We start from the raw sequence: 14,611 nt of genomic DNA, 5'->3' as shown, positions 1-14,611 counted from the left end.
CCAGCAGGAGCTGGTGTCACACTGAGGATGGGTTGGGTGGGCAGTGTGAAAACAGGGTATTGTACAACTGAGCCGGAGTCTCACCCAACACAAAGATGGTTTTCTGAGTAAGACATGAATGAGGAGAGTGGTGCAGCCCTGGCAAAGCAGTGTTGGTGCAGCCCTGGCAAAGCAGTGTTGGTGCAGCCCCAGCAAAGCAGTGTTGGTGTAGCCCTGGCAAAGCAGAATTGATGCAGGCCAGAGCTGCAGGTGGGAGCCTGTGTTCTGTGTCTTTCTTTTCAGCCATTGTTGAGAACATGGCAGAGTTCCGTCCGGAGATGTGCACAGAGGCTGCACAGCAGGGCCTCATGCAGTGGCTGCTCAAGAGGCTGAAGGTGAGTTCCTCTTCCCCTGTCATTTGGGAGACAGCCCAATAAAAACTGACTGGTTGTTGGTCTGGAAGCTGCTGTGATCCACACAGTGCTTGGCACAACTTGAAAGGCACAAGGTTGTTTCTTGGGGGTTATTCTGGCTGTGTAGTTATAACACTTGTGAATACAGTGAATTCAAACCTTGCCTCAAACTGGGGTATGTCCCTTTTGACTTACTGTGAACCAGCAAAACTGAAGGAGTTGGCCAATGTGTAAGTACCATCATATTCCTTAGCTCAAGCACCAGTAGTGCCAGAACTCTGCCAGTGCCCACCTTCCTCCTCCAGACAAGTTAGTATGAACTTACACCACCATGTAAAATAAGCCAGTTTTGTGTGTGTGTGTTGCAGAAACCAAGCTAAGGACAGCAAGGCAAAAATGGGGGTTTGTATTGTCTGTGGTTTAGTTTAAATGAACATGATTGTGTCTTGTCTTCGTGTCTTACAGTGTTTGTTTTCTGTTGGCTTGATTCCTGTATGGTGGATTTCTGGTCTGTGGCTGAAATTTGTAGGGGTATAAAAGCTGACAACCAGTGAACCGGGGAACTAATACAAAACACTTCATGCCTGTGCTTCTTATGTTTCTAACACTTTGGGTTTCAAGTGGTGTCTTTGTTTAACTGCTGCTGGTGGCTTTTTCTTTGAACTCCTCTAATTGCCTTTAGAATTTGAAATGTCTTTTCAGTACCCTTAGCATCCTATGGCAGTGAGCTGCAAAGTGAGCTGCTCTGTCCTGTGTGAAGAGATGCCTGAGCATCCCCTGGAAATCCTGCAGGAAAGGAATAGACGGTTCAGCCGTCTCAGAACTAGGGAGGGAAATGTAGCAAACAGATTCTGGCCTTTCCTAACCCTGTTAGTAAGGCCTTGGCACTCCTATATTTTAATGTCTTTATGGTTAAAGGCCTCTGATTCACAGAAATCCCTCAGCCATGTAAGTGTGCAGATACCCCTCTATGCACCTCATGTACTCGCCAGCCAAAATAACCTATAATTTCTCACTACAGGTACTAGCATAATTGTATTCCTTTTGCTCAAAAGCCTAAAAGTGAAGGTAATTTTAGCTCAGGAAGGTCTGTGCTGCTGCCAGCTTCATGATTGCGCTGGCAGCTGAAAGGCTGAGGACCTGTGGAGAGCAGAATAACCACAGCTTGCATTCCTCAGTGTGGTGCCACCAAAAATGGATGTTCAGGATGTGGTGCTGAAGGTGGCTGTGCTTTTTCTTCAAATTCAGCAATTTGGTTTCATTATGATTTCTATTGACATATTTGAGTTACAGAGGGAGCATAGGAAATGGAAGTGCCGTGACTGTGCAGGCTAAACCCACTTCATGTTCAGTGAGTGGGACATCGCGACCCTTGTCAAGCTCTACAGTTTCTGTTTTATGTCACTGAAGTATGGTCTGAAATTCAGGTTTTGGTGACAGTGCAGCCTTTCAGAATAGGAATGAGCCCAACATGCTCATGTAACTTCATGGTTATACTGAGCCAACTTGGTCAAACCTGCTCATGTAGGACAGCAGAGGAGGTATTGGAGCGTTCCTACCCCTGTGTGTGAGCACAGCCCCAGCCTGGAGCCAGTTATTGCTGCTTTGTCACAGGCATACTGCAAAATCCTCATTGTATTTGGTTTAAGTGTTGCTCAGATGCCTGGGGATTTGATTAATGTGTTCTTGAAATCAGTGAAGCGGTGCTGTACCCTGATGGGTCTCTTGTTCCTCCTTCACCAACAGGCGAAGATGCCTTTTGATGCCAACAAGCTGTACTGCAGCGAGGTGCTGGCTATTCTGCTCCAGAATAACGATGGTGAGACGTGTCTGGTATCAGCATCCTTTTAGGGTGGGAGCCAGGCTTCTCTCTGACCAAAGCAGCACTCCTCTGCCTCTGACATCCTCTGCTGAGCTCTTCCTGTGCTGTGCTCTCCTGCAAACTCATGCATCCTCTCCTTCTCTGCGGCTTTTGTACTCTGTCAAGCCGTATTGATTTTGTTTGCTGATGTATCAGTGTTAGATGGCTGTAAAATCTGACAGTTAGCTTCATTTTTCTCTCTTTTCCCCTTCCCCCACCTCCGTCTAGACAACAGAGAATTGCTTGGGGAGCTGGATGGGATCGATGTGCTGCTTCAGCAGTTATCTGTGAGTAATTCCTGTGTTGGAGGCTCCTGGGCTGGGTGGGAGGAGGTGGAGCAGGCTCTGGGTGTAGCACTGCCCTGGCAGGCAGGAGATGCTGAAGCACTGCTGTGCTGTTTACTGGTGGCATCATCCCTGAGTGACTTGCCCAGGGGTTCTCTGGTAATGAGCTCATCCACGTGCTTTTGTGAACCGCCAGTGGTGAATTTGCCTTTCCCTTTGAAGGGCTGTGTGGCCTTTAAGTCACACATCAGTCAGTAAGGGGTAAGGGCAGCGGAGTTATAAGAGGGAATGCACTGATGATGGGTACAATTGCTGGCTTAGGCACATCAAATGCTGAAGGCTTGTGATAGAAGATGTTCATGTGCCCTACAACGGTGTGCACTACAGTGGGCCCTCCATTTAACATAATTCTGCTTTCTTTGTCATGCAGGTGTTTAAACGACACAACCCTGGTACAGCTGAGGAACAGGAAATGATGGAGAACCTTTTTGACTCCCTTTGCTCCTGCCTAATGCTCAGCTCCAACCGGGATCGCTTCCTGAAGGGTGAGGGTCTACAGCTGATGAACCTGATGCTGAGGTACCCACATAACTGTGGTTTTCTTGCCTGCCTGTGACATGCCAACACATGTTCTGGCTAGATAGTTGTGCTTTTCTGTGTCTAAAAGTTCTCTGTTAGCATATTTGTCTTTCTGTCTTTCCAGCGTGTAAGCCAAACCTTCTCAGACATAAGCTCCACTCTGTCTTTAGCCCTGTTTCCTAAGAGGAGTTACTATGGAGCCTCAGGAAAGTAACTGTGCAGATGAGTGGGGCAGACCCCCAGACAAAAGAATGCCATGGGTCAGGCCACTAATCCCCTGAGGGTTTAAGAGCCCTGTGAGAGAGAACCTTTGGATGTCTCTAGGGAATATGGTTTACTTTTGTTGCCAATTGAAGCTTTGCTGTGCTGTGTGTCCTCCAGTTTCTGTGGGTGCTGATACAAAACCTGGTTCTGTGAAGTGGGCACAGGTATTTGTTCTCTTGTGTGTATTCTGTCACATTGAGTCACCAGGGCTCCTCCTCAACCCTCGCACCATCCTGCCTTGTGTCCTTTGTGCTGGCTGGCTTCCTCCAGACTGTGGGGTTGGTTGGGAATGCCACCATGAGGTGCTGTGCTCCTGCAGAGTGTGGCTGGCTCATGTGCAGCAGCAGGGAAATGAATAAAGAACCAAACATGGATTACTCGGACGGGAGCACTGGGTGTTCTTAAGGCTAATTAAAGAAAAGCTCCAGAACTAAGACTGAGAGGGGAGGCTTCCCCTGCCTGAGCACTAAGCTGCTGAGGCAGCCTTGCAGAACTAATGACTTGGAGTTTTTGCCATGTGGGTGGGACTAGCATTCAGTTTTTAATGGCTTTTCCCCCATTTTTGGGCTCTGCTGTTTGCCACTTTCTGCACCAGGATCCCAGCTGGAAAATTAGGATGAGGAAATTTATTTCCTGGATACATTTCTCCTCACCAGTAGTTGCAAAGGGATTAGGAGGGACAAAGCATGACTGAGCTGCCAGCAGCAGTTTGTCTAGTGAAGGAGTGTCCCAGACCTCAATCTTGGGTTGCTTTGGGACCTATGGATGGGGTTGGTAAAGTGACAGTGGGGAAGAAAAGGTAACAAATCATGAAATACATTCTAGAAGCTTCTATCACAGCTGCCCATAAGCCCTGGCTATACTGACAGTTGATGGGCTTGTTTAACTCCTACTTAGCTGATGTAGGTTAGAAGAGCTGAAGCTCTCAGCTGGCTGCTTGAGCAAACAGTGCTTTGGTGAGGACACAGAGCACATTTCTGGAGCTTTCAAACCACCAGAAAAAGCCAAGTGCCTGAGAACTGACTCTGCAAGGGTTTGTGGTGTGTTTGCTTGTGGGTTTTTTACATGTGCTAATAGCCAGAAGATATTAGATGGCTGTTAATTCTGTTAAGCACTGTTGTCACTGGAGTGTTCTTGGTGGATGTTTAAAAGCTCCTTGAGCTGCTCAGTGTTTCTTGGGCAGTTCTGCTTTGGGAACAGCAGGCTGTTGTTGTACATGGGGAGGGAGCTGTGGTAGCTGTCATCTGTGGCTGCACAGGAGCATCATGCTCCTGTGTCTTCGTGACCCCTCCTGATAAGCAAGGCAGAAGAGCAGTGCTACACTGCTGTGATTGACCACCTCGCCCACAAACAAGGCACAAGTATTTTTCTCTGCTGTCGGTGTCCTCTGAAGGCTGGGGGCAGAGATCTGTTACGTTTGGGTGTTGCTTTGAAGGTGGTTAATCATCGTACCATGGTCTGTGCAGATGAAAGGACAAATAAGCAAAGTTGAAAGTTTATTGATGTGATGCAAGATAGATAAGCTGTGTGAGAATGAAGATATTGGGCTGGGATCTCCGTTACTGCCTGTGAGAACACAGCATTCTGTATCTCATGCTGCCTGATCCATCTGCCCAGCATGTTCTGTTAGTAATGGACCTGCCCACACACCTGCAGGGAAGTTGAGCATCTTCCAGCTGAGCGGGTAGCAGGCTTGAGAGATTCCTGTGGGCAGTAATGGAAACAGGGCTGTTTGCTGCTATGCTGAGCCTTAGAATGTGTGGCCAACAGTAAAAGGGGATGTTGTGCTATGTGAACGTCTACTGGTGTATGGGGAGATGGTGATAACACCTGAAAATGAGCACACTTTGTGTGATGGGCTTCACATGCATGTCCATAGCAATCAGTGTCCTGAGCAGGGCTTCACCAAGCAGGAGGTGAGCAGAGGGATCTGGGAGACACCAGACTGAGCAGGATGGGACCTGTGACAGCAGAAATGAAGCAGATTTTGAAGGAGGGGGAGAGCATGGGTGTCTATCATTGTTTGAGCTGCATCTTCACAGCAGCAGAGGCTGGTTTACAAAGCATGAGGTGGTTTATCAAGGTGGGAGCCATGATAGCATAAACATGAGGTGGTTTATCAAGGTGGGAGCCATGATAACATAAACATGAGGTGGTTTATCAAGGTGGGAGCCACCAGTAGGAAGTTTACAAATGTCACATGGAATAAAATTCAATTTAATGCTGTTAGGTCAGGAAGCACTCTCTAGAGCAGAGCCCCTGAGCCTTGGTAACCTGACTGCAGTTTACCTTACAGAGCCTAAAGAAGCCCAGGTGTGTAGTGTCAGTTCCTCGCACGGTGACAGGAAGCTCCTTGGTTTTGCTGTTAAATCATGTTAAGGTTTGAAGGAGAAGCAGCTGCTCTGTTCCCAGGGGGAGATTCTCTGTTGCATGGGGAAAACCGTGTGTGGCTTTCCCAGTTATTAACTGGGAGCACATGAGTGTGCACAGGGATGGATGTGGCAGAGGAAGCTCATGGCCATGTACATGGCTTGGGCAGCATGGTCTGGCTCTGTGGCTGCTCAGTTTCTTCACACTGGGAAAGCATTTGCTCTGTGCAGAAGGGTGAGGACAGGCAGCTCCATCCAGCTCCCCAGAGCTCAGCTCCAGCCATCCCAGGGTACGTTTTTTATGACATTAAAATCCTTTTATGTTTTCTTGTCCTGCTGTTCCTAATGACCCTATGGAAACTTCAACTGTCTCTTCACTAAATCTGGTGGTTAATTAAACGGAACCATTTTATGCAGCACTTTTCCAGGAAATCTGATGTTTTGAAAGTGGGAAATTGTGTTATGCTAATGTGGAAAGTCCAAATAATGTTCGTACCTCTTCTTTTTGAAAGAATAAATGTACCAAGAGAGTTCTCTCAGATGTAAGGGTATTAAAAGGACAAAAACCATGGTTAGCAAACAGAGTTGTAACTTGGGGTTCCCTGTGAAGACTGAGGTCACTCCCTGTCTGGTGACACTCGTCTGTACTTGTCTTTGAATGAATGTGCAGCTAAAAGTTAGGTCAATAAGCACAGATGAGACCAAGATAAACTGCTTGCCCTCTGGCAGAATAAATATTTCACATAAAATCAACTCGAGACAGTCCAGTCGAGCAGTTATTGATCTCTAAAACCTGAACTTAAACCATTGCATATTCCAGAGGTCAGCTCTCTGCAACCTTCCTAAATGCTGATCAATATGCAGCTACTTCCTCTGAAAACATCTCCTATATTGTCTGCCCTCAGAAGTGCTTTATTTTTAGCTGGCGGTGGAGGGCAGGAGTGGTGCTGAGCTCCCTCCAGCACCGCTCTGGGGTTGAACTGAGCTGCAGCACACACCGTGCTTTCAGCACAGCTCAGTGCCAGTGGGAGCCCTGCAGCTGTGCGGGGCACGGCAGCTCCCCTCTAGGCAGGGTGTTAACACAGGCTTCTCCTTTGCCTGTTGTGAGGGGTTCGTGAAGGGAAGCGGAGGCTTTTCTGTTCACATTGCACAGGATGTTTTCATTTTTCCCTTATAAATCCCTCAGTTTCTGGCTTAAGAGGTACTGGACATTTTGAGAGCGTCTCCAGACCAGCCCAGTCACGGTACCATTCTGAACCCGCATTAAACCGGAACAGCCCAGAATCTCTCTTCATTCCTCCACACGTGACTTCTGGAGATGGGGTTTTCTTCATTACAGCTGACCACCGAGCTCTGCTTGCCAGGCTTACTGCTTTATTGAATTGAGTTATTACAAGATCTAAATCCTGATCATCTTGGTGTGTCAGGATGTGCCTTGTGTACCCAACCCAACTCCACTGCTGCTTTGTGCTGCTCTTTGCAGGGCGGTGAGGAAATAACTTCTTCCCTAGCCAGGAAATAAATAAGAAAATAAAACCATAGCAGTAAAGTATAGAAAATGAAATAAAAATGAAATAGAAAATAAAAATAAAAATAAATAAAAGACATTAAAAAAAATAACCAAGCCAATATTCTCAGCCACAGTTCTGAGAAGAGTATTTGTCAGTATAATGGTTTGGCTTGAAGAAAATCTTTCATAGAGCTTGTGGTTGGGCTCTTTGTACTTCCCTTGTCATAGCCCTTTCCCTGTCCATGCTGTCTCTTTAACATAGTGTGGTCCAAAGCTCCCCATGTCCCTGAAAAGTTCAACCTGCCTCTTTTCAGAGAGAAGAAGATCTCCCGCAGCAGTGCCCTGAAGGTGCTGGACCACGCCATGATCGGACCGGAGGGCACCGATAACTGCCACAAGTTCGTTGACATTCTGGGCCTCAGAACCATCTTCCCTCTCTTCATGAAATCACCCAAAAAGATAAAGAAAGTTGGAACAACTGAAAAGGAACACGAAGGTGGGTGTGCTTCAGATCCTTATTGCTGTGGTGGTGGATGGATGGTGAGTGTCTGATATGTGCCTGCAGGGAGGGAGCAGCCCATCACCGCCTCCTCAGGGCTCCTCCTGCCACTGGGAACACGCTTGCCACTTCCTTCTGGTATCAGCACTTCTGGCAATTCCATTTCATGTGCTGGTAATAAGTTATTTTACTCCTGTAGGGTCTGTTGTTTGAAGCTCTGACTCTGATGCAAAACTCCTTTGAAAAGAGTAATGAGGCAACTACAAATGTCACCTCAAAAGCAGTGTTTTCATGGCTCTGAGCACTGAAGTGTGACTCAATGAACATCAAGCATTGCAGAAATAAACTGCATGCTTTTGAAGTTGCCTTTTTTTTCTTTTTTTCCTCTCCCTTTTTTCTATTTTTTTCCTTCCTCTCTCCCTGGAAAAGTGCTTTAACAGGAATCTGAGGAGCCTTAACCAGAGGAGCTTGTGCAGGACTGAATCAGGGTCAGTCCCTTTCACTTCTGCTAATGTCATGGGTTTTATTTTGCTGATAATCATAGAATCCCAGAGTGGTTTGCGTTGAAGGGACCTTAAAGTTCCTCCAGCTCCAACCCCTGCCATGGGCAGGGACCCCTTCCACTGGAGCAGCTGCTCCAAGCCCCTGTGTCCAACCTGGCCTTGAGCACTGCCAGGGATGGGGCAGCCACAGCTTCTCTGGGCACCCTGTGCCAGCGCCTCAGCACCCTCACAGGGAACAGCTTCTGCCTAAGAGCTCAGCTCAGTCTGCCCTCGGGCAGGTTCAAGTCCTGTCCCTACAGGCCCTTGTCCAAAGCCCCTCTCCAGGTTCCTTGTAGCCCCTGTAGGTACTGGGAGCTGCTTTAATGTCTCCTGGAGCCTTCTCCAGGCAGAACCAGAGCAGCTCTCAGCCTGGCTCCAGAGCAGAGCTTGGAGCATCTTCCTGGCCTTGTCTGGACTTTCTTGAGCATGTGGCTTGTGATTAACATGATGCACTGCCAGTGAAGCTTGAGGCTTTGTGTCAGTTTGTCACTCAGTTCTGCAGAGGGTGAATGTTGTCAGGAGCTGGAGAGCGTGAGGGGGTCTCAGGCTTTTCTCATATCCATCCTTAATTCTCACAGCAAGCCAAGGGAAAATGAATTGGTAACAAAACAGGATCTATAACCCTGTGTGTCCTGTTGTGGTGCTGTCCTCGCAGCTTGGGTAGAACCAGTGTTCCCCAAAGCAGAGGCAGGAGGTGTCCCCTCTTGTGGAGCTCACTGCAGAGCATCTGCTTGTTCTGCTCTCCCCAAGCACAGGCTGGTGAGGAAGAGGAGGCCAGTAGCTGTTTTCTGGAAACCTCTGCCCATGGTGAGCTGGTGCTGTTTGTGCAGAGCACCATGGCTGAGAGCTGCTAATGCCACTACCGAAGGCAGCTGCAGCCACAGAGGTGGTTCTGCTGTCTCTGTCTTGACCATGTGCCTTGTCCTAGACACATAATGGTGGGGACAGAATCTGCTGTGTGCTCTGGGGTGTATGTGGTAAAATGGCAGAGATTGGTTTGATTTATCCAGGCTGTGTAATAACATTGTGGGTTTGGGTGTTAAAATACCCACTTGTGCTCAGATGGTGGATTTAGGGGGTGCTTTTGAAATCTTCATTTGCCACATGAACAGGAGGTTGCTTAATTCTGCTGTGGGAAAGCTTGAGCTGGAACATGAGGCTCTGAGCAGAGGTCTGGACCCGTGGCTTGTGTCATTGACTTACATTTCCAGTTTGGGAAGGCAGGTTAAACTCTGTCTCACCTGCTTGGTCTTGAGACTGCAGATGACATCCGAGTGCAGCCTTGGCTCCTGTGAGGATCAGGCAGAGCCTGGAAAGCTCTGCCAGGCCTGATCCTGCTGAGTCTGTGATAGGAGAAGAGGCAAATCTGCCCTGTGGGAGACCAGCGCGATCCGTGCATCCAGCCTGTGCCTCCATCTCCTTAGTATTCAGAAGAAATGGAGGACATCAAGATGAGGCTGAAATTGGCTTTATTAAAATAAACTCTCCCTAAAAGGCTGGGGCAGTAAGGTCCAATTTTCTTTGTCTTGCATCGCTGGGCAGGTGAGTCCCTGCATTTCTAAAGAGGAGTTAATTGAGACGTTTTGCAGGTCCCCAGAGCCTTGCAGCCGATGTCCCAACACGTGTCCAGCAGCACAGTGTGGCTTTACTTGGTTAAATGCTGCCCAGCAGTTCCCTGTGCTTGGGGCAGCGCTGTCAGCCCCACTGACTGGGCAGGAATGGTGCAGAATGGGGTGGGGTTGGTGGCCTCTGCGCTGTGTTATTGTCTTCTGTGTTATTCCTTCTGCAGCAATCCTTTTTGTTATCAGAAAGGATGCAATGGTCAGTCCTGTCTGTCTGCACTGTAAAAACTTCATCCTGTGTTCCCAGTGTTTAAAAATACACATTAAAAATGAATTAGCATGATGCTCTTCCGCTGCAAGAGCATTCCTCTGTGTGTCCAATGGAGGAGAGATTCCTTTACAGGATTAACCAGGAGAGCTTTGTCGCAGAGGCCTCAGTGTTTGTTAAAAGCAGTTCTAAGGAGCTGTGCTGTGAATGGATCCTCTATAAGGCCACTGGGTCACAGACCCAGTCACACTGCAGCTACAGAGTCCTTAACGGGCTGGTGCCCCTGGAGCCTGGTTACACCTGCTTAGAGGGCAGCTATGCTGAGGCATTCGGTGCTGGGTGAGGGACAGGATGGCCCAGACAGGTATTTGTAACTGCAGCTGTCCCCCCACTGCTGCTCTGGGTGTTCTCACCTGCAGCAGCAGCAGCAGTGCCACTGGTACCACACAGGGCTCGGGGATGCTTTTGCTGTGCTTCACTGCAGGGACTCTTCTCATCTGGTGCTCAGTCCTTAGAGCACAGAATATCTCCTGTGTGACTGGGGGTGGTAGGAAAATACTCCCCTTGTCTGTCTTTATGGTGGTGTTGCTGTTAACACAAGAGTCAGTCTATAAAATACTGTTTATTTTATTGTCCTGAGGGCGGTGTTCTGCATGTGGCAAAATAACAAATACCCTGGTGGAAAAAACCTCTCCCTGTGGCTTGGTGAGCTTTATTTATTAAAGAAATTTATAATCCAAATTAAATTTGATAAAAATATCTCCTCTGTAATGCATTTTTCTCGCTTTAAAAGCTCCTGTAAAGGTGTCACTGCTGCTTAGCTCCAGTTTAAACACTGTCACTGGTTAAAAATGATTTTCCTCTAGGGAGCCTGGGAACAATTTTAAACCCAAACTGCACATATTTATGCTTTATATACACTGTGTAATTAGGAAACAAGAGAGGGAAAAGTTCTTAACTATCGTTATGGATGATCTGAGCCTGAGCTCAGGCTGGTGGTGTCTGGCTGCGTACGTGTTATCTGCGCCTGAATTTTGCCTGACTTTGTACAGATGATGATCTGAGGGGGTTGGGTTTGGGAGAAAAATCTCATTTGAAGCAATTTCCCTTTTCCTGAGGCACTGGAGCAGCTCTAAACAGAAATGGTTTTAGTTGATGGCAGGAATGGGTTAGAATTCTCTCAGGTCTGTGGTGTCCAAATACCTGCGAGTGCCCCAGGTCCCAGCCCTGGAGCTGGGATGGAGATGGGAGCCAGCCCATTGCTGTGGTGTGCAGTGTGGCCTGGGCACGGGGCACTGTGGGGCTGTGGGATGGTGTTGGGGGTCATAGAGTCCCCTCAGTGCTGTGTGGAGTGGGTGACGGGGCAGAAATAGCCACAGGTATTACTGCAGAGATGTCTAATTCTACCTGATGCTCGGTGTTGGTTTCTGTGACTGCTCCTGGTGAAGGGTTGTGATCCCTCTGGTTGTGACCCAGGGGTGTTGAGCCAAAGGCTGAGCACTGTGCATGAGGTATAGTGCAGTGCACTGTGTGTGAGGTATAGTGCAGTACACTGTGGCTGAAGCTGCTTCTTGAGGCTTATCTGTGTGGTCAGTAACACACTGTTGTGTAACAGAGCTACCTGTAGTGAGCATCAGTAGAAAGGTAGAGGACAAACTGTGGAGATGTGATCTTGGCTGGTGTGAGCCATGGGGCTGCATCAGACACATGAAATGGTGAGATCTGCCCTGTTCAGGTGTCCTGATGGAGGCCCTGTGGGCACCCAGTGGCCTTGCTGAGCTGGAGGAGTAGAGATCAAGTCTCTGGTGTGTGACCACAGGAGTGAGCAGGAGCTGGACTCTGGGTGGTTCCTGGTGTAAGTACAGGGTAAGGTTTGAAATGATGGTTCTGTTGTGACCTCTGAACGTGGGGGATACTGTGTGTCTGTGCCAAAACCTGCTGCTGCAGAGCTGAGGCTCAGCTTGTCTCCATGTCCATGGGGCTGCAGCAGCTCTTGGAGCTGGAGCCTGAAACTGTCAGTCTCAGTGAGCTAAAGATGGAGAAAACCAAATTCCCTCTGAAGAGGCATCTGTAGTGCAGCAGTTGTGACCTGCTCCATGTGCTGGAGGTTCTGTGCTTCCTCAGGATGGTTATTTCCAGCCTAGTTTTGCCCACTTGGAGAACCTAATGAGGTATAAAAGGCTGTTTGTCCAATTCATCTTCATTTAAATGCCTTCTCTTGACTTAGATGTCAGGTTTACTTAGGAATGCTTAATTTGATAACCTGAGAATTAGTTCAGCCTACTTCCAAATGAGAATTCCTATCGCTGTGATTTCTTGTCCGTTCTCCCTCTCACAACAAGGAGATGCTCAGCTGTATGCCTGTGTGAAAACCAACAGCAGAAACCCCATTTCTTAGTAAATGTGCTCCTGCTCCTGTGTAACAGATGCTGACAGGCAGCAAAGCCCCTGGAATGAACCTGCTGCAGAACCAGCTCCCCGGGCATGGACCAGTGAGAAGGCAGGCACAGAAAATGTCCTGATGAAGAGTTATCTCTGAACTGGCCTCTCTGGCAGCCACAGGGAAGCGCTGTCATTTGGTGCTCTGCTGAAGTGGGTACCTGGGGAAGGCATCAGCCTGTTTAAACAGAGCTTTATTATGCCAATTTGTTATTTTACCGTCAAGCCTCCAGGACGCGACAGGAATCTGATGGGAGTGAGCCATGATGCTGAGGGCAGAGTTAGATTTATCTCAATTAGTGCTCCCTGCTACAGGAGCACCACAGGAATAAACTTTCCCAGTCAACAGAAAGAATTCTGTTCCATGTCCAGCTCAGAGTGGCATTGTGCATGGAGCTCTTCTGGCCTTTCCAGGTCCTGCTTCACCCATCAGTAATGTCAGTGTTCTACTGTTGTCAGTGTTTTAAGATTTATCTTGGCAAAATACTGTGATACTTGAGAGGGTTACTCTGTTAGATCGCAGTTATTAATGCATGTGAGAACAGGGAAGCTTGTTAGATGCTGCACCACTGCAGTAGCATGACCCTGAAGAGCAGTTAGTCTGCTGCAGCTTTACAAGGCTGTACTGCAAACCCTCTGTTGGAATGCACCTTACATGCGTCCCAACCCAGCCTGGAGGAGTGGTCTGGTCTTTGTGATGTGCTGGGGCTCCATCCATGCTTCCCAGCAAAGACATCAACTATAGAGCTTTGTGCTTAGGAAGTGGAGACATTTCTGAGAGAGCTTTTTCTCTGTTTCCCCTGGTGTTTTCTGGAGACTTCCTTAAAAGACAGAAGGCTCTGGGGTGAATTCTGCTGGGTTCACCAGGATATCACCAGGATACCCAGGAGCATGCTGGCCTCTACACCAGTGCTGCAGGGGAGTGGGCTGGGAGGCAGGTGTCTGATAGAATGACATGTAAAAAATAAAAGGGGGCGATAATAAAGGCAGAGGAGGGTAATGTGGCTTGATGTGACAGGACCTCCTGCTGCTGCAGCTGCCAGTGCCAGGCACAGATTCATCTGTATCCCCCCTGCCTATGCCCAAGTCAAGATTGATCTGATTGGGGTGGTTTAAGCACGGCTGCATCCTGAAGCCTCTGTGCCCGTCTGGAGAGGGAAGAGCTCCCGGGAGGGGTGAGCCTGACCTGGGTGCAGGAGCTGCCCTGTGTGCGGGTGAGAGGCACCTCTGACCCCCCCGTGGAGCTGATGGTGTTCCCATGGAGGGGCTCCTGCCGCAGCCTGGCTCCCAGCTGCTGGTCCTGGGCTTTCAGAGCGTGTGGGGCTGGGGGCAGTGCCTGCCTCTGGCCTTGGGTGTGGATGCTGAGGGTCATGGGGGGCTCCCGCAGTGCTCAGGACACCCCAAGGCAGCGCCCCAGCCTGTGACCTGTCTGCAGCCCAGGGTGGATGAGGAACAGCACCAGCTGCTAACCCTGCTCCAGAGGGGACCCGACCCTGGGCAGGTGCTCTGGTGATGGACTTGTGTTGTTGGGGTTTGTTGGCCAGGAGCTGCAATAGAGCAGAGCTGTGCTTTGGGGGTAGGATGGAAGGCACCAGTGCGTTTCTTTCAGGAGCTGATAAAAAGGTTTATCTAGTTTAGAGATATTTCTGCAAAATACTGTTGAGCATCCTGAGCAGGCAGCTGAGCCTCTCCCGGGGTTCTGGAGTGATGTGTTGAAAGGATAACCTCCTGCTTAAAAAGCCTGTGTCAGCTGCTTCAGGCTTCTCAGTAGTTATAAAGGTTTTACTGAAAACATGGATAAATACCTGCATGTGCACCAAAGCAAGAACGGTGGCAAAACAAAAATGCATTTCCTGGTGAAATATAGTGTAGGAATATTCCAATGAGTGTTGAAAAAAGGCAATGAAGATACATCATTGGTGAGAATATGACTGCTAAAATACTGTGTCAACACTTCTAAACACTTCCAAGAGAAAGAAGGTTGGAGGGGAAGTAGTGTGAGATGCAGAGCGCTGCCTGCCTCCTATAGCAGCAGCTGCTGG

General features: G+C 48.6%; 1 protein-coding gene across 1 annotated transcript in view; it reads left to right on the top strand.

The window, feature by feature from the left end:
• Positions 1–14,611, top strand: part of CTNNBL1 (catenin beta like 1) — a 41,433-nt gene that overhangs the window by 14,307 nt on the left and 12,515 nt on the right. Inside the window, exons 7-11 of the mRNA XM_034066915.1 lie at positions 283–374; positions 2,139–2,211; positions 2,482–2,540; positions 2,968–3,116; positions 7,574–7,755. Coding sequence (XP_033922806.1) covers positions 283–374; positions 2,139–2,211; positions 2,482–2,540; positions 2,968–3,116; positions 7,574–7,755 — 555 coding nt within the window. The remainder of the gene's footprint in view (positions 1–282; positions 375–2,138; positions 2,212–2,481; positions 2,541–2,967; positions 3,117–7,573; positions 7,756–14,611) is intronic.

This window comes from Melopsittacus undulatus, chromosome 10, assembly GCF_012275295.1.
Source record: "Melopsittacus undulatus isolate bMelUnd1 chromosome 10, bMelUnd1.mat.Z, whole genome shotgun sequence".
NCBI lineage: Eukaryota > Metazoa > Chordata > Aves > Psittaciformes > Psittaculidae > Melopsittacus > Melopsittacus undulatus.
This window is presented reverse-complemented; position numbering and strand designations above follow the sequence as displayed.